A 26,920-nucleotide genomic window follows, 5' to 3' on the forward strand; every position below is an offset into this window, starting at 1 on the left:
TTTGCTTTGGTTTTAAATTTTATTTATTTATTTATTTATTTGAGAGAGAAAGAGAAAGAACCAGTGTGAGGGGCAGAGAGAATCTGGAGCAAACTCTGCCCTGAGTGTGAAGCCCATTATCAGGCTCAATCCCATGTGACCTGAGCCTAAATCAGAAGTCAGATGTTTGCTCAACCAACTGAGCAAAGGACCCTCAGGGATGGTTTCTTGAAAATAGGTTAACATTTAAACCAAGTGATTTGGGAGTAGTGGGATTTGGACATCTCAGTAGAGGAAACAATGAAAACATGAGATAGGAAAATAGTGAATAATTTGTTTTGGCTACTGTGTGTGAATGAATGTAGGGGAAATTTTAAGATTGGAAAGGTAAATTAAATTTAGGACCAAATTGTGTAGGGCTTTGAAAACGTGACTGTTTTCAATTCAGACATTCATTAATTGAGTCATTTCTTTTGGTCATTTTAGAAGCTAGTTACATATGGTTTGGGGGGAAATAAATTGAATGAGAAATTTAGACCACAATGAGATTTTGTTATTAAAATGGGAAATTGGTGGGTATGCAGAATGGTACAAAGAGCAGTTTATTAGGAATGAGGAAATGAGATTTCCAATTCTGGTCCTGCCATGAAGTAGTTATATAACTTTGGAAAAGTTCTTTTACATTCTGTGTACATTAGGTTATCAGTATGTAAAATGAGGTTTGTATAAAGAATCATTAAAGCCATAATGAGATGGTGACTGTGTCTTTTTCTTTTGTCCAAATAGGATGCTGAAATTGAAAGATACGATTAATAATTAAGCCCAGTCACAACTGAATTATATTCTTGCTTATCTTAATGAGTCTTTCACCTATTATGTTTCAAAACTCAAATTTAAAGTACTGAACAGCAAGAAAAAGGACTAAGACATTAATCATAAATGTCTAATGTTGAACAAGGTGAAGGTTTATAATCTGATGAAATAGAAGCTTTTAAAAATTAATTATTTTTAATTGAAGTATAGTTGACATACAGTATTACATTAGTTTCAGGGTATGTGACATAGTGATTTTGTAAGTTTGTATCTTAATACTACCCTTACCACAAGGGTAGCTAACCATCTGTCACAATACAGTGCTATTATAATAACACCGTGGCCTATATTCCCTGTGCTATACCTTTTGTCCATGACTTAAACTCATTCCATCACTGGAAGCATATGCCTCCTACTCCCCTTCAACCACTTTTACCATCTGCCACACCCTGGAAATAGAATCACTTTTAAATAAGTATCTGCTTGATGTTATGAGTGGTAATGATTAAAAATGGGCGTATGAACAGGGAATTGTTTTGAAACAGATGTATTCTTCAAAATAAAGGCAGTTAATCTCGTAGATAAAGCTAAAAACAGTTACACATCACTGTAAGTATACACTTTAATATGGCATTTAGAGGAAGTAATGAGGTACCTCATTTGCACATGTTTTCTAGACAGAATTCTTTAAATGTCTTCAGGGACTGAAGTCTTAGGGTATTTACCCTGTGCTTGCAGTTTTAAATTAGTCTTGTTACAGTTTTTTGGTTTATTTTTTAAAATCTTCCCTTAATGTTTTAACTGCTGTAAATTTTCTGGCTTAAAATGGTTCATTACAATTACATGGAGAGGCATCTTTTCCCACAACCTTCCTGTATAAGAACTGCATGAGAGCCTCAGAATTATGTGGATTTGGTAGCAAGTTTGTTATTTCAAGCCACTTTCCCTGTATTTTCTAGTTTTCTCATATTCTGACTAGGTGATTCTCAGACATTTAATGTGTATTCAGATCACCTTGGTATTTTATTAGATCTGCCATGGGCCTGATTCAGTAGATTTGCCATGGGCCTGAGAATTTGCTATTCTAATAAGCTATCCTAAATGATGTGGAGTTGCTGTTCTGTGGACTATATACTCAGTATCAAATGTTCTAGGAAGTTTATTGGAATTCACATTTATTGGATACACAGGACATTAAATATGGCTGGATTCTTTCAGAACTTATATTGATAGTTAAAAAGAAAAAACTTAGGACTTTTGTAAATCTAGTAATACAGTTGATTGAATGATATTTATCTTTTGTATTCACATTTCCCTCTTTCATGTCTACCAGTGTCTTAATCCTAGTTTTGCTTCTTTCTCATTTCTTTTTTGTTGTTATGGTTTTTGCTTTTGTTTAATGTATTATTATGTTTTGTGGATCTGGTTAGGGAACCGTTACTGTATTTTATGTTTGTATCTACATTTTATTTTGCATGCGTAACGTGGCTTTGCCTGGATGTTCTTTTTGGTAAGTTCCAAATTTATAAAGCATATTATTTTTTTGTAGTGTAAGTTACAGTGTTTTTCTTCTTTTTTCCCCTCTCACTTCTAGTAATGTGATCATGCTCATGAGTTGTTTTTTTTTTTTTTAAAGAGTTCATTTGATATTTTTTCCTAACATTTTCCAACTTTCCTTAATAGTAGTGCAGTTTGATACTAATCTGCTTTCATTGGTTTTATAGCTTCACGCTGTCAGTTGCTGATCACTATTAGCAGTTGCTGTCTCAAGTATTTTGGTTTTTTAAAAAGCCGTAATTATTTAGAGATATTGTTCTAAGAGCTTGTGCTTCCATATAGCAATCATAAAAGAAGATAGTTTGTAGTAAAATTAAATATCTTTGTTCTGAATGAATAATGGATTCTGATTTTGTTTTTACAGCAACAGCTTGCACAGCTACAGAAAGAAAAATCAGAGATTCTGAAAAATCTGGCATTATATTACTTCACATTTGTAGATGTTATGGAATTTAAGGTAATGTATTTTAATATGTAAAATTTAACATAGAATGATGTTTGTTAATTGTATAAATTGCTTTATCACTTGGATATAATAAAATTTGACTTCTTCTAGAACTAAAACTTATAATACTTTTTATTTGTGTGTTTTCTAAATTTAGTATCATTTATATAGGTGAGAGATTAAAATAAGCTTTATTTTCAGGACCATGTTTGTGAATTGCTGAATACTATTGACGTTTGCCAAGTCTTCTTTGATATTGTAAGTATTATTTTCAGAAAAATTTCCGATTCTCTTCTATCTGATTTTCTAATAGAACTAAGGGGACTGAATATTTTTCTTTAGAAAAAAAAAATCTACGTGTCTAGTGTGTGAAATTTTAGCATTGTTAAGTTGGCAAATTTGTAGCATTTTTTTTTAAGGTAAGGAGTTATAAGGAGTTTTTAAGGTAAGGAGTTTTACTTGTTTATTTGTCACTGGGTATATGTTTTGCCCATATTGGGAAGTAGTAGTTACTTTTAGTATTTTATTTTAGAAGACCCAATTAAAAGTTAAGTGAATAATATTTTTCTCTGTGAAAGACATACTTGATGGAATCTTTCTTAGGTATGATAATTTCTAGATACAGGAAATCAAAGTGAAAAATGTCTCCATTGACAGTTTACTTATTCAGTGAATTTTATTACTTATTGGTATAATACTCCTTTTTCTTAGTGAGATTGGCTCTATCTTCCTTCTCTTTCTGGTTTTGTTTATCCCTTTAAACTGTCATCAGTTAAGGCAATAACAAACTTGTTTCATCTATAAAAGTTTGTCAATAGCACAAAACTGTTACCTGTAACTTCCAAATTTTAGGTATATTTTTGGTGAAAGGAATTAGAATCTTAGAAATGGGATAAAATAAATATAGAAAATTATTGGCTTTCAATAGCTGCTGTGAAGATGTGTGTGTGTGTGTGTAAAAGTTTTGTAAAATAAGGAGTTAACCTTGATTTTTGTTTTCTAGACTGTAAACTTTGATTTAACAAAGAACTACTTAGATTTGATCATAACCTATACAACACTTATGATACTGCTGTCTCGAATTGAAGAAAGAAAGGCAATCATTGGATTATATAACTATGCTCATGAAATGACCCATGGAGCAAGGTAGACACACATTATACAAATCTTTGTGAAATTCTGTTTGATGGCTAACACCTCCCTGAAATTTGGTATGTCTGTTTTAAGTGACCGAGAATATCCACGCCTTGGTCAGATGATTGTGGATTATGAAAACCCTTTAAAGAAGATGATGGAAGAATTTGTACCCCACAGCAAGGTAAAGTCTGGTTTTTAGATGCACATAGTAGGCATGTGAAATACAGGGTCAGGAAATCAAGCCCCGTGCTGAGCCCATGTGGTGCTTCCTTAAGATTCTCTCTCTCCCTCTCTTTCTGCCCACCCTACTCCACTCATGCATGCGTACTCTCTTGCCTGCTCTCAAATAAATAAATAAGGGTGAATATTTAGAGTTATTATCAACTTTTATGAAAAACATAATGGGATGTGAATAATAGCTATGTATGGTTTTATCCAATTGTGAACCAGAGAACTCTAATTAGTTAGACTCCCAAATAGTATTTGGAGACTCAGGAATCATTCATTATAGTTTTTAGATGCGGTGTAGGGTAGAGAGGTAGTGAAATTTAGTATTTGAGAATGTCTCCTCTCATATCAGACTACCTGGATTCTAATCCCAACTCTGCCAATTACTGAGTATGTAATATTGGGTAAGTCATTTAACCAACTTCATTGTATCTCAGTTTTCTTATCTGTAAAAATGGAATAATAGTACCTACCTCATATGGTTGTGAGGATGATTAAATGAGTTTAATAAGGATGATTTAATAAGCTTAATACTTCACAAAAGTATTTGGATACATAGTATTTGGTACATTTTAGTTATATTATTAATAAAAGCTCTTAATGAGAAAAAAATTGCAAGAGTTTTGTGAAAATAATTTGAAGCATCAGTCTTTTATAATATATTAAAAAAATAGTTCTTAATGAAGCAATTTTGGTTCAAAGGAGTCTTGCTGTATGGGTTCTCCACAGTAGGGCTGATTCAAATGTTCCTAAGCACATCAGGGAAATGTATAGGTATCTTATATATCCTCTTTATAGATAAGGAAATTGAGGGCTAGAGAAGTGACATGATTAGTCATTTGGCAGTAATAGTGGCAAAACCAGAACTAAAGCCCAAGATTTCAGAATCTTGGTTCATTCTCTGAGTGATGAGAGTTAGACATTTTAATAATACACTATTTTGTATGGATCTGTTAATGCCAAGATTTTTCCTTCAGTTTTCTTATTCCTGTGAAAATTCTGAAGATGCATTTACAGAAGGTGTGTTTGCAATTAATTTTTTGTATAGCTGTATTATCCCACAAATTTATATGGGTTTAATGTTTTGAAGTTAGTTGGATCATTAGTTAGAAAGAAGCCAATGGATGGCATTAGTTTTGAAGTAAAAGTCAGCATTATAGATGGAAGTGTCAGGATTTTTCAGAGTGCTGAGCATGTCCTAGTCATCTGTCTCTTATTTTGGTAGCAGTTTTTCCTCACCTAGAATGGTCTTCTTTGCTCCTCCCTTGTTTTTTCCATGGATCCGTTTCTGACTTTTTGCCAGTTATGTATGGCCTTGTTTTTACCCACTGCAAATTTGTTTCTTTTCCCACTTAGGTGATGATTTTAGGTAGAATCCTGGTTTCTGTTTTCTGAACAAATCCCATGGTAGTTTATGTGCAGCCAGATTAAAGAATCACCCGTAGGGATGGCTGGGTAGCTCACTTGGTTGAGCATTTGCCTTCGGCTTAGGTCATGATCCCAGGGTTCTAGGATTGAGCCCTGCCTCCGGCTCCTTGATCAGCCTGCTTCTCCTTTTACTTCTGCCTTCCCCCCTATCCCTGCCTAGAGCTCCCTGGCTCTCTTTGTCAAATAAGTAAAATCTTAAAAAATATATAATTAAAAAAATCACTCTTGTACAGAAATTTTAAGAAGCAGAGATGGGGCACCTGGGTGGCACAGAGGGTTAAGCTACTGCTTTCGGCTCAGGTCATGATCTCAGGGTTCTGGGATTGAGCCCTACATGCGACTCTCTGCTCAGCAGGGGGCCTGCTTCCGCCCCCCCCATCCCCACCCCCACTGCCTGCCTCTCTTCTTACTTGTGATCTCTGTCAAATAATAAATATACTCTTAAAAAAAAAAAAACGAAGTAGAGCTAAGTACCAAAGCCCAGTTAAAAGCAAACAAAAAGCAGGTGAGAAGAAACATTAAATACCTTGATGATAAAGCTGTACTTAACAGACCAATGGCAAATAGAAGTACAGTAATTTATTAAGATAGAGTACATTTTTTAAATAAGGCATTCTTTGAAGAAATATGAAATATGTTGAGTTCTGTTAACACTTAGTCATATAACCCTAATGTTCTGTTATTTCAGAGAACTATCAGAGTACGAAAGAATGAAACTAGGCTTCCTACCTCTTCTGAAATAAAAATCCCAAGATTTCCTGAGCTAAGATCTCCAGAAATGCAGAATCTATGTTGCTTTTATGAAATTAAAAAAAAAAACTTGAGAGGAGATAGCTGGACCCATCTCAGATATTATATGGAGCATAGTCGTAATTAGGCTTTGTTGTTTTAGGGTGATACAGTTAGAAGCTCACAGCAGTTAGAGCTGAAATTTAAATGGAAAAAACATTTATTCCTCAGCTTCCTTTTTTCCTATTTTAATTAGTCTCTTTCAGATGCACTGATTTCTCTTCAGATGGTGTATCCTCGAAGGAATCTTTCAGCTGACCAGTGGAGAAATGCCCAACTATTGAGTCTCATCAGTGCACCTAGTACAATGCTTAATCCTGCACAGTCTGACACCGTATGGTTCTCTTTTTTCCCTTTTTGAATGGAAATAGTAAAGTTGATTTTTAAAAAATATCGGTTATGCTGTGTTGTTGCAGTTTTTCTTCTAGTTGATATTAGCCTGTCAGTAAAATTTATTTTAAGATGTTAAGTGTACTATTGAATTTTTTATTTCTAAATTTTGATGCTGAGTTAATACAATCAGTGTTAAGTATTTTCTTTTAAAATTTAAATGTTTGGGGCACCTGGGTGGCTCAGTGGATTAAAGCCTCTGCCTTCGGCTCAGGTCATGATCCCAGGGTCCTGGGATCGAGCCCCGCATCGGGCTGTCTGCTCAGCAGGGAGCCTGCTTCCCCCTCTCTCTCTGCCTGCCTCTCTGCCTACTTGTGATCTCAGTCTGTCAAATAAATAAAATAAAAAAAAAATAAATAAAATTTAAATGTTTGTTTTGTTCTGGTGTAGTAGAAAATTTGGAAAATGCAGAAGATTTTAAAGAAAAAAATCAGAATATCACCTCAGTCTTCACTGACTATAGAAAATCATTATATTCTTTCACACAGTGGACCTTTAAACAACACAGGTTTGAATTGTGTAGGTCCACTTACACCTGGATTGTTTTGATAAATACTATGTCTTTTCCTTAAGATTTTCTTAATAACATTTTCTTTTCTCTAGCTTAATTTACTGTAAGAGTACATTATATAATTTGTGTAATATAAAATATATGTTAATTGATCTTATGTCATAGGTAAGACTTCTGGTCAATAGTAGGCTATTTGTAGTTAAGTTTTTAAGAGTCAAAAGTTTTAGGTGAATTATCAGCTACAGAGGGAGGGAGTTTGGCACTCCTGACCCTCATGCTCTTCAAGGGTTGACTGTATTTTCAGTCTTTCCTCTGTGTATATGAACATAGAAGTTCTGCAAATGGAGAACACACACACACATAATTAGTAATTCGGGTGAGACTGCATCTATGTACATAAATCATTTTTAACTTGATTAATATATTATCCTTTGGAATATTACAAGCTCTAAAATAGACTTGGGAAATTTAGAATAGACTCTTGGAAATTTATCCTTTACCAGATTGAAGACAGTTTTGCAAAATATTATTTTAAGGGAGATTTCAGGGAGTGTAAATGTGAAGGGGGCACAGCTCTCATTGTCCTTTATGGATTGCACATTTAAATATAAATTATAAGACCTTTATTCAACTTTTCAAATAGTTTTGGTGGTATTTGAACCATGAATTGAGTAGTAAGAATTTTTAGGAGAGAGACAGTGACTTAGTATAGGATTTGTTTTTTTAGAATTTCCTTAATCAGACATCTGTATTTTCTTTTTAAGATGCCTTGTGAATATCTCTCTTTGGATGCAATGGAAAAATGGATTATCTGTAAGTAAAATTAGTTTTGTAATCACCCCTCAGGTTCTAAGTTTTAGAAAAAATAATGGATAACATGGATTACTTCTATGCCAAGCAGTGCGCTAAACCTTCTCAGTGCCTTACCTCATTCAGTTCTCATACTGACCCTGTCAGGATAGATAGTCTGCTTTATAGATAGGAATCTAAAGCTTAGTCCACATAGTTAATAAGTGACCAAGACAAAATAACCCAGGCTAATGCCAAGGCTCATGGTACATAAATTGCCTCTCAGAGTGGCTGTCAAACTACATTTTTGTTTTGTTTTTAATGATTTTTAGAAATATTGTATTTATTCACTAAGGTTTTTGATTTTGATTTATTTCAGTAATACTAACTCATGGTTGGCAGTTAGATACATGGAGGATAAAAGTACTAGTTGTACTCCTGAGAAATTCACAAACTGTAGGGAAAATAGACACAGTGACCCACAGATATAATATAGAATGAGAATTGCTATAATACAATTACTTCTACCACCCTGAAGTCCAGTGGCAGAGGGAAATAATTTTGAGCATTTTTTTTAACTTCCTCTAGTTCTTGTTACTTGATTTATTAACCATTAGGTAGTATTTGTTGTCTTTTCATTATAGTATGTCTTAAACTATAATGAAGGACCAGTTTTTCTTTTTTAAATTATTTTGGATTGATACTTAGATAAAATACAGATTACTAAACTACTAAGAACTAAAAGTGAATTACTAGAGTTACCGGAAATAAAGTAAGAAAGACACAAAATAAAAACTCACATTTTAAATTATTTAATTCAGTTTAGTCTGACAAATAGATTATTACAAGGTTTCTACTCCTACTAAATATCAAATTTTTGTGAAAGTTGCTAAGTACTCTCTTTCTTTACTTAATCTCATCATGCCCTGGCACTTTGAATAGTCCTGGCACTGTTACTAGAATGAAGGAGAGCACATGCTCCCTATCCTTAGCGTTTTTTAAAGAAAGATTTGATTGATTGATTTATAGTGTGCACACATGCGAGTGGGTGGGGGCAGAGGGAGAGAGAGAGAGAGAGAGAGAATCTTGAGCATGGAGCCTGTCTCGAGTCTTGATCTCATGACCCTGAGATAATGACCAAAAATCAAGAGTTGGATGTTTAACTGACTGAACCATCCAGATGTCCTCCTTAGCCATTTTTATTAATTATATTTTTTACATTGATCAGTTTTGTGATATTTATATTTTCTTCTATAATGATAGTTAATATTTTAATCCCTTCTCTTAGTTGACTCAAAAGCCAGCTTTCCAAGTATTGATTTTGCTGAAATGTATTGTGATCCTCGATGGTTCATGTTAGTGGAAGTCTGGCCGTAGAGTAGAGGTGGTTAGTAGTTTAGGTGGCATGGGTGATCTCAAGAGTTAAAACTAGATGTGCCAGTCTGTACAGGAATGCTGATTGCAGGTTTTCACATGATGAGCAGGGAAGTGATTCAGAAGGTAGGCTACCCTAATTGGGGATATAGGGACATAGAGAAGGCAAAGAGATGTGGAATGACCACAGTTGCCAAAATAAGGAAGGTGTTTACTCTATGTTTTGCTGCTTTCATGTAATTGAGCCTTGAGTAGAGGTAACAGGTTAAGAATTACGTTAAGAATTAGCTTAAACTCTGTACTTTTTGACCTCGATACTCATAGTAGGACATTTCTGTAGAAGGTGGTCTACTTCAGCACTTTGCTTTAGATTAGTTCAGGTGTGGTCCCTGGGTCAGCAGCATCACCTTAGAACTTGTTAGATATACAGAATCTTGATTTCTACCTTAGACCTGCTGAATTAGACTGTGATTGAATCCTAGCAATATGATTTAAAAAATCATAAGCCTTTCCAGTAGTTCTGATGCAAGCTAAAGTTTGAGGATCGCGTGTCTATATTATAGCCTGGCTAAGAGTTACTGAGAGTCTGGAATGTTAAAGACTCAGCTATTTGGAATGCAGTATAAAATAACTTATCCTGGTGTTCTTTCAGGGTCTATTCTTGCTATATTGGTTGGACTCAGAGGACTCCTTGGGAAAGATCTCTTTTCATCTCTGGAGTTTTGGGTTACTAAGTCCAGTCTCCTTTTAAATTAAATTCTACCTACTTTCCATCTTGAAAGATATTCTCTAATTTTCTTATCTAGCACTGGTGTTTTGTCTTGTTTCCAACATTTTTTGTGGCTTAAAAAGTTAAAAAAACATTTTTTCTGTCCTTTTATTGGGACGTTGGTGGGGAAAGGAGGGTAATATTTAATTTAATAAACCATCCTGATCTTGGGCAGTCGAATTTGAATTACATTACCTTTTTGGATTCTGTCATAAACAAATGGATATACTAAATTCAAAGGTAATCCATATCTTAAAAAAGTAAAACATATGGTAACCCATAATATAACTGCTAATATTTTTAGAGAAACCTTTTGTTGTTAGCAGCAATTTTGTGAATCTAAGTATTCAACAAGGTATAAGACACTAAATGAAATCTCTTTACTCAGGGGTTTAGAGTAAAAATCATTATATAAGGCAAGAATCTTTTACAGTCTCTCTTGAGGATTCTTTTTAAGTTTCCGTACATGAATTGTATGCCTTTGCTTGTGCACCAGATCATATAATTGTGTTTAGGGGTCCTGTTGTGTTAAAAATACTTTATGTGTTTCAGGAAATTTAAATACACGTCTGCACATAAGACTCCACAGTATATGCCTACTTAACTTAAAAAGTTAACTTGCTTGTGTAGTAGCCCTGTTAAAAGAAGGTTGAGCTAAGAATAAAAAGATAAATGGCAAGTTGTATGTTAATGATTCAGGAGTTTAGAGGTGGGAGTGACTACTGAGATTCCTAGGGAAGTTTTGACAGGAAATAGGATTGGTTTGTAACTGGCCCACTACAATACCTTTTGTATAGCCAGCACTGAGTAAATGTTGAAGGAAGGACAGATGAGGTTTTGTGGCCTAGTCTGGATGGCTAGAGAGGGCACCCACAAACATATATATGATTATATTTTTGTGTAGGATTTCCAAAGTAGGTAACACAAGATGAAAGAGAGATTTGAATCCGTATACTAGAGAGCAGCATAGTATATTGAAAGAATCTTAGACTTAAAGGGTAAATACTTGAGGCTGACTCTAGCTCTAACATGTTAATGGTATAACTTTAGGTAAGTCATTGAACCTTCATTTCTTAAACTATGAAAGAGAAGGATACCATCTGTTTTATCTACTCCACAGAATCATGTGATATAATATATGTGAAAACTTATTTAGTAAACTGTGCATTGCTATGAAAATGCAGGATGCTATTGCAGTTCTTCTGGTGATTTAGAAAAGTAGATTAGTCTTATTTTTCAATTATTTGAATAGTTGTAGTGATTGCTGTATTGTGTGTTAATTAGTAACTTCGGACCTTTGGCTTAAAATATTTTGTAAAGGTTTTTGAAAATGCCTTTTACTCATTTGTTAAAAATGACTTCTTATACTACCCAGAAGCAACATTTCTTTTTCTCATCAGTGTGGGTTGAAGGAACTGATTTTGCAGAATACAGAAAACTATTGAGAGAAATATTGTTGCTATCTTGCATGTATATGAATTTTTATCTGTCACTTGAAATCCTCGATTTAGTGATTATGTTTATATTTCTAAAAATTTGAAAGCTACTTTGTAACTTTTACTTTGTATTTGCTTATGTTTTTTTACTTTTATCTTTGTATTTACTTGTGTTTTTTTAAAGTTGGCTTCATTTTGTGCCATGGGATTCTAAATACTGATGCGACAGCATTGAACCTTTGGAAGCTAGCTCTTCAAAGTAGCTCTTGCCTCTCTCTCTTTCGGGATGAAGTTTTCCACATTCACAAAGCTGCAGAAGACTTATTTGTAAACATACGAGGGTATGGCATTTTCATTTATCTTGCTTTTTTGGGAGAAGAGTCGGATTATCTTCATTGAAGTTGATAATAGAGAAGGGTCATGTCATACAAGAAGATATCACCTGTATTATCTTACTGGCCATAGCAAGTTTTTTTTTTTTTTAAGATTTTATTTATTTATTTGACAGAGAGAGATCACAAGTAGGCAGAGAAACAGGCAGAGAGAGAGAGAGGAGGAAGCGGGCTCCCTGCTGAGCAGAGAGCCCGATGCAGGACTCGATCCCAGGACCCTGAGATCATGACCTGAGCCGAAGGCAGAGGCTTAACCCACTGAGCCACCCAGGCGCCCCTAGCAAGTTGTTTTTAACAATCATCCTGATATGGTAGTATTCATATCATTTATAGGTAATATTCATATTAATATTCATTAATTCATTGAATATTAATGAATATTAATATTCATTCATAATATTCATTCAAAAATTCATATCATTTTTATAGGTAACTTTGTAGATTAAAATACCTAGTGTTTCTGCCCTTTCAAAGTTTGTGTTCTAGGATAAAGAAGATGTGTTCTCTTTTGCAAATCATGATATGGAATTTGACATAAATATTGCTGAAAGTACCATATACATTTTAGAGTTTTGACATTTTTGTAGTGCTATTTAAAAGTACATGAATCAGTCAATAGCTCTTACTTAGTTATAACAATTATAGAAGTCAGACCATGGCACATAAGAAAACATGTTTCCTTTTAATAAGTTGTTTCAAGTGACTCATGTATATTAATTCCCTGTAAATCGAGCAGTTCATACAAATTTGTTTCCTTGAAAATTTTAATGCCTACATTTCTTTCCACATGAGGTTCTATAGACAGTATATTAAAGACAGATTGAACTCATACTTGGTAGCAATTTTGAAATCTTTTGAAATTAGGAGTGTCTAAAATATTCTGGGTCCCCTTTACCTGAAGGTGTTGAATAATTATGTTTGGCTTCTTAGCTTCAGATAGAAATAAAGTTTACCTACATTTATTTCATATCCAGTTTAGAAATGTCTTGATGAAATTGAGATGAAGCATCTGTTATTTATTAAAAAATAAAGATCTGTTTAACCTACCAATTTAAGCCTCACATTTTAGTGTGTGTAAGAATTACAGGTTCCTGGACATCATCCCTAAGTTGTATTTCCTATATCTGTATCTTGAAGAGGCTAAAGGAATCTGCCCTCTTTCCCCTACTAATTTTTGAAGTAAAATTTACCGACAAAAATGCATAAATTTTAGGTGTCAACAAATTTGTTTATGAATATTCTAGATGATCACCTACTCAAGATACAGAACATTTCCATCATCTCCAGAAAATTGATTTGTGCCCCTTTGGGTCACCACTGCCACCGTAATTTACCTCCCAGTCCTTTGGTCAAGAGACCCCTGTTTTGATTTCTTTCTCTGTGGGTGTTTCTGACATTCTTTCTCTGTTTCTCTCTCTCTCTCTTTTAAAGATTTTATATATTTATTTGACAGAGAGATAGAGAGAGAGAAAGAGAGCACAGGTAGGGGAAGCTGCAGAGGGAGAGGGAGAAGCAGGCTCCCCAGTGAGCAGGGGCTTGGTCCCAGGCCTCCAGGATCATGACATGAGCTGAAGGCAAATGCATAACCAACTGAGCCACCCAGGCGCTCGCTGTTTCTGACATTCTCTTGTGGTAGTTTCTTGGTCATAAAATGAGGTCTAGTGCTCTATGTACTTTACAGCTCTTATTCGGCTTTTATTTTGGGTGGTGAAATACATGGAAATATCCCATGCCATATGGGATAGCTTCTAATTGATTTTCATTTTCTAATTGATTCAGGTTGAAAGTCATGAAACTTGTATTTTGTTTTAGAATATTGATAGCTTCTCTGTGGAATAGTATTTAAATATATGTAAGCATTTAGAACCAGGTAGTCTATATATTGAGCAAACTTATGTATGATACACATAAACTTAATGACACCATGAGACTGATTGCTTTGGGATGTTATGCTTTCCTTTTCTTTCTTTTTTTTTTTTTTTTTTGTTATGCTTTTCTAATAAGAAACTTAACCATATAAGAATCTTCATATTTAGAGTTGAGGAGTCTTAATTTTTTATTAAATCAAAAGTGACCAATTTAAAATATGACTTCCAGTAGTTACACGGCAGATTGTTAAGTATAAAGGCTTATGAATTATTAAGGACAGTGATTACAGAATTAGCTTATTTTCAACATTTGCTCAAAGAACACATAAATTTTAGAGTTTGGAATTAATTTACAGTTTGGTTTTAGCCGGGTTTTCAGGAATATAGTTTTTCTTTAACGTTTTAGAAATTTTGAGTTTTTGTATATAGCATTTATGAAAATAATGTATTTATTAGCATTTATTTTTCAAGTATTATCTTTAAAGTTTTTGATGTTCGTGTCCTGTTTCTTTTGATTTAAAGTAGTCTTATGCTTTCCTGCCCTAGTTTTTTCTGTCACAAAACCCCTACTCCAAACATTAACTAGTGTTGCTTCCTCTGTCCTTTCAGAATTTTTTTTAATGAAATAGCATAAAAATCAGAAGTAATAGCTTTGTTATTGCTTTAGATTTTGGGAAACCACTGTTAATTTCATTGGAAGTATAATTTTTAATAACTCCATGAGGGCTTAATGAGGTATAGTTAATCAAGATCTACATAGTGAGCTTTAATTTTTTTTGTTAGATTTAATATAATATGAGAACTCTTTTTCTAAGAAGACTTAACTGAGTAATATAAGGAACCAGGAAAGGAGGTGGGTGGATTTCTTTCATGCATTTTTAGTTTGAGGGCCAGTTTTCCTTGTTGCTAGTAGAAAACTTTAATTGACTTTTAGTGTTTGGCTAACTTGTTTTGACTGTTACTGATGAAATTAAGATTAATGTGCTTTTAATTTTTTTTTCACATAGCTATAATAAGCGTATTAATGACATAAGAGAATGCAAAGAGGCAGCTGTGTCACATGCGTAAGTAGTTCTATCTTATCTGTGGAACGTAAATCTTTCTTAAAGCACAATTTTGTTGAAATGATGGCAGATTAATGTGTACAAGATGTGATAGAAGTGAGAGACTTACAGTTAATGAAAAGTAGGTATATATCCTTAGTATCTAGTAAGCTTCAAGTTGTACAGACAGATCTTAAATATTTTTGAAGTGTTGATATAAATGCTCTAAGAAAGTACTGTACAGAGAGGTCTTTTATTTTAGGTATCATTTAAGTCTTTTACCATTACTATGCTTTTGTGCCAATACTTTGCAAATTGTGATGATTTTTGTACTATTTCATGAAAATTGACATATTTTCACACTCTCCTAAGTAGAATTTACTTTTCAAAGTATGCCTTTCCTGAATTGTAATAAATATTTTATATTAGTAAATATATAGAATAACTTAAAAGTTAGCATATTTAAGATCTTTGAACAGCTCTAAATTTTCTCATGAAAGAATTATAAATAATTTGATATTTCAACTTAATTGATATGTATGGTATACTTGTATAGAATATTTTCTCTACTAAACTTACATAGAAGTACCTACCTACCTACCTACCTATTATTTGAGCCATCTGTATTTCTATAAGCCAGAGAGAAGATAATGCATCACCGCCACTGATAAAAATATAAAACCACAAGAAGTTTTAGAATTTAGGTTTAAGCTATGGGATGGATGTTGGGAATTTAAACCATCTTTATTTATTGCTGTCAGTGTTGTATCATTTTCCTCATGCATATTTTTTCACTTGAATGAAATGCTTATATTATAAAAAGTTATTTTCTAGTATAAATAACATACTTTGGAGTGTGTTAGAATTCCTTTCTTGACATACAAATGATTATCACTTCTTCATTGGATAGACACTGTTGTAAGCACATATATGGTGTCATAGCTATCTTTTATGAAACTCTTTCAAAGGTAAGACGTTCCCCCCCTTTATTTATTGTATAAAGCAGCCATAAGTAATAAGCAATAATTTTTCATAGGAATTTCTCATTCCCAAAATCCAGGCTTAGGACTTTATAGACCTTTTTTCTCTGTATAAATAATACCACAGGCACCTTGTAGCTACTCTGTGTAGCAAAATAGTCAAAATAACATTGACCCCTTTCTTGGAAATTGCATAGAATGACTTTATTATTGTCAGATAAAAAAGAGCTTGTTACTGGAGTTTACCTAACATTGTGAAAGTGTTGTGTTTCAGCCATTATGGAAGATGTATTTTTTGAGGCAGGTATCATCATCCCTGCTTTATAGATGAGTGGCTAATACTAGGAGAGGTGAATCCTAAGATTGCTAGGCAGAGGTTGGATTTTAATCGGTGTCTTCTACTGGGTCCTGGCCAAATTTCTGGTATTCTTTATCCGTTACAGTTGTTTTTCTGGCATATATATATAGTGTGTGTGGGGGGAGGGGGTACCATTTTTTGTACCTATCAAAATCTTAAAACCTAAAATTGGGACTGTATATTTTTCATACTGTGAGAAGTTGGAATACTTAAAACGTTCTGTGATTTTTTTTTCCATGTTATTATGTGAGAGTAATTCTTTTTAAAAATTTGTATTTCATTTAAAGAATACCTAGTAATAAATATTTATAATTATCTTTTCCTTTCCTCATCTTTTCTGTTTTTGAAGAGTGCCAAGAGATCTCATCCCAATATCTTTATTGTATATAGCTCTTCTTTAGTAAGTCTTATATATTTAATAGGAATGTAGTTAATAAATTGGATATGGATTGTCAGATATTTATTAACTTGTGTTCATTGATTTTTTTGTGGAGATGACAGAAATGTATACATAGTATACAAAGGATTTCACAGTCCAGTTCTTAAAGTGCTAGGCTAAATGGTATTAGAGTTGGAGAAATTATTTAGAAATGGAAATCTGGATAGTGGGAAATGCTTTTTGAAGGATTGGTCTTAAAGTTTGGGTAGGATTTTGATAGGTGGAGAATAACAGAATAAAGATGGTTATAAAAACAGCATAAGAAAGGCAAAAAAAAAACGTAGGATTGGAAAGTCCTTTAATGACATAACATAGAAGATACTTGTAGGGGCTTCTTCCTAAAACAACTTTGGAAATTGACCTGAAGTGATAAGTTATTTAATTGTCAATAATGATTTTAGTGGAAACATAAATTATAATGATGTCTTTCCCTATAGTGGTTCAATGCACAGAGAAAGACGTAAATTTTTAAGGTCTGCACTGAAAGAATTGGCTACTGTCCTCTCTGATCAACCTGGCTTGCTAGGTCCAAAGGTAACGGATTTAATTCTTGTTCTACCTACAGGTGCATCATATTAAAAGGAAAAATTCTGTGTGAAGTTTTATTAAAATTTGATCTAATTTCTTAACTATATGTGTGCCGTATTAAAATTTAAAAAATATTCTCTATGGGAAATTGTACTAGAATTTGAACTTTTACTAAAACTTACATATAACTGAGAATGAATTTGTTTACTTGATACATATATCACACCTTCCTCCATTTTTCTCACTTCTTATATATGTACTTTTCTTGATACATATCTCCAGGTTTTCTTCTGTATTTTCATTTTTGCCTTTTGAACTTGATTTCATCAGTTCTTGCCAGTGACTTTTCACTTAGAGAAAGATTGTGAGTAGGTTTTACTTAGAAGCTTGGCATGAGAATAAGCAACATTGTTTATTTCTTTTTAATTAGGCACTTTTTGTTTTTATGGCATTATCCTTTGCCCGTGATGAAATTATCTGGCTACTTCGTCATGCAGATAACATGCCAAAGAAGAGTGCAGATGACTTTATAGACAAGTAAGTTAGCAACATTTAAAAAGTTATTTTTTAAATATTTTGGTGTATGGGATGTGGAACTTGGGAACTTGGGGTTAAATTATTTTGTAAGACCTTTTTAAGGGCTTTTCATATTTCATAATAAAGGAATATTTGTAATATATCATTAGATGATATGAACTAGAATGCAGAGTCTACTTTAGCTTAATATTAGGGTTTTAATGTTTCCTTTCTAGTACTCTAGGTTGTCATAAATTCCTGTTTTCTTGCTATAACCCGTACTATTTTCTTTGGAATTCATTTTTTAAGATGACTTACTATGCAAAAATTTAAAAAGAATCCTTCCGAAGTAGAGTTGCAACCAAGCGTGTGATTTGAAATGTCTATCATTTTAGTCCACAGTCTTTCAATAGGATTTAGATAAATGAAGCAGAGAAATAAGAGCATACATAAAAATCTTATTTCTAATCCTCTAATCCTCTTTCATTTGTGATTTCTTGGTAATGATGTAGTTTATGAGATACCCTAGTTTTATTTTCATTTTGGGTTTTCCTTTATCAACTTCTTTAGTCATAGTTGTTTTGCTGTTGGTTTTTTTTTTATTTTTGTTTTCCATCATGGAAATGTCTTTAGAAAGTAATTGACATAAAATGATATTTAGCAGTGCTTTTTCTAAGAAAAAAATCTTCTTGTAGTAATACCAAAGGCATTTTATATTTTCCTTAATAATGATGAATTTCTTTTTTGAAATACTTTTCTTGAATTTTTTAAAAAGGCACATTGCTGAGTTAATATTTTATATGGAAGAGCTTAGAGCACATGTAAGAAAATACGGACCTGTAATGCAGAGGTATTATGTGCAGTACCTTTCTGGCTTTGATGCTGTTGTTCTCAATGAACTTGTGCAGGTAAATCTATATCCTGCTATTCTCTCTATTGTTCTTTGCTTCCCTTTTTTCTAGTAACTGTTTTGTTTGCTTACTACAATCTAGTGCCAAGTGGTGGAGCTACAAATGTAAGTAAGTCATTGTCCTGTCTTGTCAAGGGGATCATAATCTAGAGGGGAGAAAACACTTAGTTGTAGTTGAGTATAATAGGTGTTATGCTTAAATGTGTACCAAGTTCAGAGTGAACACAATGCAGGGAATATTTCTTTATTTTGGCAGTGGAGGTATACAGTAACCAAATTAAAGAGGACCTTGCAAAAGAGGATAGTAATAAATCAGATTTAACTAAGTTTTAGAGGAAAAATAGAAGATAAGTCCTTTGGCACAGTATGTTAGAAGATCTTTTTATTTATTTATTTTTTAAGATTTTTTTTTTCTTTTTTTTTAAAGATTTTATTTATTTATTTGACAGAGAGAGATCACAAGTAGGCAGAGAGAGAGAGAGGAGGAAGCAGGCTCCCTGCTGAGCAGAGAGCCCGATGCGGCACTCGATCCTAGGACCCTGAGATCATGACCTGAGCCGAAGGCAGCGGCTTAACCGACTGAGCCACCCAGGCGCCCCAGAAGATCTTTTTATTTTTTTAAATTCATCTAGATGTCCTAATTTGATTAAATGTTCTAATTTTATTTCTAATTTGGATTTTCATCTGTTGATTTTTCGTCTTAATTTTTTTTTTTTGGTGTCTGTAATTTCTTTATTCAGTCTTTTTCATCTTAATATAAATTTATTTTATCTTTATTCCAAATAAACTAACTGTAAGGGAAATGGGGTTTTTTTTGCTTCATTTTATAAATCAAGATGTCTTTATACTATGTGTTAGTTTACTAACACATAGTGTAAAGAACAACACAAATTCTCTGTATTCTAAAATTACTGGTTTCCCAGAAGAATAACCATACTTGATATCCTGATTTTTTTTTTCAAACCTACTTAAAAGGTGCAAGTAAGAAAATAAAAAGTTGTTCATGTAATTGTTTACCTTGAATTATATATACACCTCATAGGTTACTATCCTGAACTGGTGTATTTTTTCTTTTATCCACTAGATGGAGCTTAGATGCTTTCTGTCTAGAATGTCTATTAAAAACAGGAATAGAAGAACTGATTTTTATCCCTATAATGTTATTATTTTGCTGTACTTTTAAAAAAAGATTTTATTTATTTATTTGATAGACAGAGATTACAAGTAGTCAGAGAGGCAGGCAGAGAATGAGGAGGAAGCTGGCTCCCTGCTGAGCAGAGAGCCTGATGCAGGGCTCGATCCCAGGACCCTGAGACCATGACCTGAGCCAAAGACAGAGGCTTTAACCCACTGAGCCACCAAGGCACTCCAACTTTGCTATACTTTTATTTTCATAGTTACTACTTACTGGATAAACCAGAGGCTTTTGTGCTATCACAATTTAAAAAATAAACCAGACTCCTGATTTCATGTCATTTTGGAACTTGCTGTGGCTGGTTGGATATTAATTAATAAATGTAGATTTATGTTACATAATATTAAAATTTTTAAGTCATTCCATCTCTTTTGGTGTCTTTTACATCAATTATATTTTATAATACTAGGAAAATTAATGTTTTTTTTTCTGGAATTATAATATTAGTAGCAGTAATACTAGTATTAATAATTGTCAGATTTATTGATAGTGTATTTTATGATGTCTGTGCAACAATCCTCAGAGATTAGGTGTAGTTACCATTTGTTGATGAAAAAAGAATTTACATAACTTGCTCAGTATCATAGAGTTCATGAGTAATAGAGCCAGTATTTGAGTGCAGGCTCTAACTCCAATGTCTGAGCTTCTTATACCATCTTCTGTTGTAAAGTACATGCATGGTGTTTTTAACCATTTACTAGGATTTAAATTTAGAACTAAGATTAACCTGCTAATGTAGTTCATTGTAATGGGTGTTAAATTTTTTTATTGAGGTAAAATGTACATAACATACAATTTTCTTTGCTAACCATTTTCAAGTGAACAGTGTAGTGAAATTATGTATATTCACATGGCTGTGTAGGTTTTGAAAATTATACTATTTGTGAGCTAAGCATTCACTTTTTAAAAAATTGTATTATTCAGCATCAACTTCAGATGCAGTTTTTAAGGTACTCATTTTTCTAGCTGACTTGAGAGGGATATTTTGGTCCTATTTTGTTGAAGTATAATTTACACACAATAAAAGTCATCTATTTTCAGTATACCATTTGAATTTTGACAACTGTACATCCATGTTACTACTACTACAGTCAAGACATGGAAAGTTTCCAGTACTTAAAGGTTTTCTTGTGTACCTTCGTAATTGATTCTTTCTCTAAACCCTGGGCAACTATTCATCTGCTTTTTGTCACCTTTGCCTTTAAAAACATTTTTTCTCATATAAATGGAATCATATACTATATAATCTGTTGTTTGTGATTTCTTTCAATTAGCATAGTGTTTCTGAGATTCATCCATGTTAATGTATATATCATTTCATTCTTGTTTAAAGCTGAAAAATACAGTATGGATATACCAGCTTGTTTATCCATCTGCCACTTGATGGATCTATGAATTATTTCCCCAGTTAGATGTTTTTAACATTATTATTATTATTATTATTATTTTTTTTTTTTTTCAGAATCTTTCTGTTTGCCCTGAGGATGAATCGATTATCATGTCCTCTTTTGTTAACACTATGACTTCCCTGAGTGTAAAACAAGGTAAGTCTTCCAAATAAAAGCATATTTTCTCCTAATTAGATTTTCAGATTTGATTATTAAGGGGGGAATTTAACAGTTAATTTTTCTAGACTCATTTATTTTGGACACATTTACTCTGTTTTCTTTTGTCTTAGCTTTGTTCTCTCTAAAGCAAAGTTGCCAAAATAGGTGTATAATGATGTTTATAAAAATAATGAGAATTATGGCTTGAAATTTCTTATTATTCAGTAGGTGGGAAAAAAAAAAAACCCAAAATATAATGAAGTATATATGTGGTCTAAGCATCACCTATGACAGTAGTTGGTACCACTGAGGAAATTATATTTTAAAAAGTACCAGGCACTCAAATATTATCCTATTTAATAAATATCAGTTTTAGAAAGCTGTTGTATTTGGTAGATTTGAAAACTCAAGGTTTGAGAGTTAACTCGATTTTGCCAAGCTCTAACAGTTATTAAGTGTCCCTTCTAGTGCAGGGATTTCAAGTTCAGGTCTATCAATCCCAAATGTTGTATACTCGACTGCCTCTTCATTATTTGAATACTTCATTCCAGCAGATTGCTTTGATGTTTCAGTGTTGTAATCTTTGAGTAAAAGATTCTAAAACCTTGAACATTTCTGAGTAATAAATACATTTTAGTTTAATCAATCTTTATCACACTTAAGTAGTGAAGTTATTATGAAGTTGTACAAAGAGTTACTTTGAGGAGTTTCACCATGCTGTCCATAGCTTCTGTTTATAGGATTTCTCAAGCTCTCTTCTAGCTTTATTCAAAATTGGTATGTAAGCACACTGAGAAATAGTTTAGGAGAGAAGTCTGTACTTTATACTTCTCTTAGCATAACTCCCTCTTTATATCAACATCATTAAAGGATTTGAGAACGACTTCACTCTTAGCTATTCAATTACTTTTGTTTTTTTAAGTGTACAGTTTAATAGTATTTAGTATATTCACATAGCAGTGCAGCCATCTCTAGAACTTTCTCATCTTGAAAACTGAAACTTCACAGCTATTAAAGAACACTTTCTGTTAACCTCTTGCCCCTGACATCTACCATTATGAGTTTGACTACTCCAGGTACCTCATAAGTGGGATCATGCAGTATTTGCCTTTTTGTCACTGAGTTATTTCACTAGCATAATGTCCTCAGGGTTTAGCCCCACTATAGCATGTGTCAGAATTTCTTTCGTTTTAAAGGCTGAATAATGTACCACATTTCTTTCATCTATTCCTCTATTGATGGACATTTGGGTTGCTTCTGCCTTTTGGCTGTTGTAAATAATGCTGCTTTGAACATGGTATGCAAATACTGCTTTAAGACTCTGCTTATAATTCTTTTGTATATATGGCCATAAGTGGAATTGTCTTAGATCTTAAATTTTAAAACTGATTGTATATTTGTGAAACATTAATTTTCTTTGTAATATTTTTTCTATTGTAGTTGAAGATGGGGAAGTATTTGATTTCAGAGGAATGAGATTAGATTGGTTTAGATTACAGGTAAGAATAACTTAATTTTCATTGTCATTCCGTTTGGGTAATGGATATTTTAGCTAACATGAAAATACTAATAAAAATATTCATTGTTGTATACTTGTTGAAAAGACTAGTTTTGTTTAACTAACTATAGTTTTTACCTCATAGAAGAAACAGTTTTCTTAATTAAGATATAATCAACATATAACAATATATTAGTTTCAGGTTTACAACATAATGATTCATTCATATTGCAACATGATCATAATAAGTCTAGTTAACATCACCACACATAATTAGGAATTTTTTTTCTTCTGAGAACTTTTAAGACCTACTTTTCTTAGCAACTTTCAAATATGCAATACAGTTTTACTGATACAGTCATCATACTGTACATAACATCTCCAGGACTTACTAATTTTATAACTGGGAGTCTGTAACTTTTGGTTACCCTCTGCCATATTGCCCAACTCTGGCTCCCCACCTTTGGCAACCAGCAGTCCGTTGTCTATTGTACATTTAGTTTTAAGTATTTGGTGTTTTGTTTTTTTTTTTTAATTCTACATATAAATGAGTTCATTTGGTCTTTGACTTACTGTGTCTGACTTTCTTCACCTAGTATAATGCCTTCCGGGTCCACCCATATTGTCACAGGTGGCAGGATTACCCCATTCTTTTGTTGGAATAATATTCCCGTGTGTGTGTATGTGTGTGTGTATGTGTGTGTTTACACCACCAATTCTTCATCTGTTTATCCATTGATTGCCACTTAGGCTATTTCCATGTCTTGGCTGTTGTAAATAGTGCTGCATATGAACTTGGGTTTATAGATACCTTTTTGAGTGAGTGTTTTCGTTTCCTTCAGATAAATATCTAGAAATGGAATTACTGGATCATATGGTAATTCTAAATTTTTGAGGCATCTCTATACTGTAGACATCTCTATACTGTAGACTGTATACTATATAGACAACTTTATAGTGCCTGCATCCATTTACATTCCCACCAGGAGTACATGAAGGTTCCCTTTTCTCCACATTTTTGCCTTGTGTTTTTGTCAATAGCTTTTCTAATAGATGTGAGGTGACATCTCATTGTACTTTTGATTTGCATTTTCCTGATGATCAATGATCTTGAGCACCTTTTCATGTTCTTGTTAGCTATCCAGATCTATCTAGATGTCTTTATGAAGGAGCAAGAACAAGCATCCAGCTCACAGGCTATAGTTTACTGTCCCCTGATATAGTGCCAAAAGCTTCATTTTTCTGAAATGCAGAAATAAATGGTAGTAGACTTAAAAAGTTTTCATTTAATATATAACACATAAATAGTTTAGAGGACTTTTTTTAAAAAATTTTTCTTTAGAGATCACAAGTAGGCAGAGAGGCAGGCAGAGAGAGAGGAGATGCAGGCTCCCTGCCAAGCAGAGAGCCCGAAGCGGGGCTCGATCCCAGGACCCAGGGATCATGACCTGAGCCGAAGGCAGAGGCTTTAACCCACTGAGCCACCCAGGTGCCCCAGTTTTAGAGGACTTTTAAAATTCAAGCTTAAAATCTTTGTATAACTGTAAATTTCATAATGAAATTTAATTCCCTGTAAATTCTTCTAGTAATTATGTGAAAACTGTGGCGCAGTTTTTCAGTAACTGAATATTTTAAAAATATGTATATTTTAAAATAATAGTAGTATGTTCTCATTATAAGATGTCAAAATACCCAGAGGTAAAGTAGTTTGTACTTTTCCCACTTTCATACCTCAGAAATGCTTTTAATAAGTGGTTTATATCCGTTTAGGTGTTCAAATAGTAAATGGAATTGTAATATACACACCCATGGTTCTGCAATTTAAATTAATTTTTATTTGTTTAATTAAAAAGTAAAATGTGTTGGTGGAAGAGATTTTTATCAACCAGTATGTGTTGGTGGAAGAGATTTTTAGATCAAGTCAGTCTCAGGAAGGATTCCTAGAAAGAGCATACCTTTCTATTACCTGAGGTAATTCTGCCCTTAGGTTCCTTCCAACCTCAAAATACAAAGGAATTTTTCTCACACTTGTTCTTTGTTCTATGGTTGTATACATTTGGAGATGATTTTATAAGTGAGGCTACTAGTATTAAGTAACTTGCCTGAGTTTGCAGAGTTGGTTAGTGGGAAATCAGGGAGGAACACTTAAAACACCACCACGCCAAAATATTAAATGTGTATATATAATAGTTTTTTTTTTTCCCTTTAAAAATAAAGTTTGGGGTGCCTGGGTGGTCCTGGAATCAAGCCTCCCGCATCGGGCTCCCTCCTCTGCAAGGATCCTACTTCTTCCTCTCCCACTGCTTGTGTTCCCTCTCTCGCTGTCTCTCACTGTCAAATAAATAAAATCTTAAAAAAAAATAAAGTTTAGATATTAACATTTTATTTTAACAAAAGCTGTGAAACAGTATAGAACTAAGAGCATATAAAATGAAAATAAAAGTGAAATTGCTGTGCTACAGAATGTACACATTTAAAATTTGGAGAGTCACTCATCATTAAAAAGCTTGAACTATTTAAGTCTCCTGCTGTCAGTATGTGAGAGTGCCTAAACCAACATTTGGGTTTAGAAAATTTTAGAGAGTTAAGGTACATTTTGAATTTGCCCTTATTAAATACTTTTGGGATTATTAACTTACTCATTTGAAGGATTCACTTGAGAATTTATCTGTGTTTAGTTATATGGCAGCATATAAAACATTTCTGTAGCATTAAGAGTATAGAACTGGTATATCTAAGTTTTTCTAAGTTTTTATAAGATTATTATAATAATATCACCTGCTGTATGATTTTTTCGTGTGTTGTATTCTTGCTTTTATTAGTTTGCTAGGGTTGCCCTAACAGTACCAAAGCTGGTAGCTTAAACAACAGAAATTTATTATTTTATAATTCTGGAAACTGGAAGTCCTAAATCAATATGTCAGCTGGGTTGATTCTTTCTTAGGGCTGTGAGGGAAAATCTTTTCCAGGCTTTTTTCTAGCTCCTGGTAATTTGCTGGCAAACTTTGATGTTTTGGCTGGTAGATGGGTCACTCTAATCGCATTGTCCCTTGTCTCTCTTTATACAGTCTTCTGTGCATATCTTGTGTCCAAATTTTTCCTTTTTTATAAGGATTCCAGTGGTAATGGATTAGGGTCCACTCTTACGACCTCATTTTTAACTTGATTGCCTCTGTAAAGACCCTGTTTCTAGATATGGTTACATTCTGAGAAACTGGGGACTATGACTTCAGCATATTTTTTGTGGACCCAATTTAACCCATAACATTGCTCATAATCATGAGTGGGACATATAGCCACTTTTCTACTGCATAACTCTTAATTTTTAGTGACAGTGGGCTAAAGCATACTAAGGAAGAAAATAGTGGGGCATATAAGTAAGCCAGAGAAGTCTTGTCTGAGGGAAAGGATAAAAATGTAAGTTGTGAGGTAGTAACCAGAATCCAGAACGTTAGCAGAGGTGATGAAGAAAAGTTCCACACCTACAGACTAGGCCATAGGATTCCAGAAATAAAATATTGAGCAGTATTATATAATCTGGAGAAGAGTACAGATCCTCTTTTAAGGGTGTTATAAATCTGGTTGTGGAGACAGGCATTAAAGATAATGAAAAATTAAATAGCAGTTGAAAATTTAAAAGATTAACTTAAAAGATGCTGCTGGCAGAATATGATTATAAATTAACTGTAGTTTTCTTAGAAGGAAGAAAGATTTTTTCAAGTTGGAATTGCTAATAATAATTTTATAGAGAAAGCATCATTTTGCCCATTGAAAGATGGGTAGAAATTGAATAGGAAAATAAGCTTACACAGGAAAAGGGCAAACAACGAGGAAAAGACAAGTAAAGAAACTTTTTAGTGTTAAATATTACTACAAGAAGGAACAGATCTTTACAAGAGTGATGAATGATCTGACTCAATGATCAGATATAAGGATAAGAGTTCAGTATAAGCACATGGCCAGACAGGTACACAGATATCAGTAATTCTTGAGTAGTGCAG

The 26,920-nt window shown here is 33.2% G+C and overlaps 1 protein-coding gene across 4 annotated transcripts in view; it reads left to right on the forward strand.

The window, feature by feature from the left end:
• The window catches only part of NCKAP1 (NCK associated protein 1), a 101,457-nt gene that overhangs the window by 33,933 nt on the left and 40,604 nt on the right, over positions 1-26,920 (forward strand). For 2 of the 4 annotated variants that reach the window (XM_082690183.1, XM_082690185.1), the window contains 13 exons: positions 2,714-2,806; positions 2,996-3,052; positions 3,798-3,940; positions 4,022-4,112; positions 6,573-6,710; positions 8,042-8,090; positions 11,830-11,986; positions 14,913-14,969; positions 17,163-17,259; positions 17,684-17,790; positions 18,545-18,677; positions 21,337-21,418; positions 22,862-22,920. In XM_082690183.1, coding sequence (XP_082546309.1) covers positions 2,714-2,806; positions 2,996-3,052; positions 3,798-3,940; positions 4,022-4,112; positions 6,573-6,710; positions 8,042-8,090; positions 11,830-11,986; positions 14,913-14,969; positions 17,163-17,259; positions 17,684-17,790; positions 18,545-18,677; positions 21,337-21,418; positions 22,862-22,920 — 1,263 coding nt within the window. The remainder of the gene's footprint in view (positions 1-2,713; positions 2,807-2,995; positions 3,053-3,797; positions 3,941-4,021; positions 4,113-6,572; positions 6,711-8,041; positions 8,091-11,829; positions 11,987-14,912; positions 14,970-17,162; positions 17,260-17,683; positions 17,791-18,544; positions 18,678-21,336; positions 21,419-22,861; positions 22,921-26,920) is intronic. The other 2 variants (XM_082690184.1, XM_082690186.1) reach the window with 1 other exon arrangement.

The sequence above is a fragment of the Mustela nivalis genome (assembly GCF_964662115.1).
Source record: "Mustela nivalis genome assembly, chromosome: 11".
NCBI classification, from domain to species: domain Eukaryota; kingdom Metazoa; phylum Chordata; class Mammalia; order Carnivora; family Mustelidae; genus Mustela; species Mustela nivalis.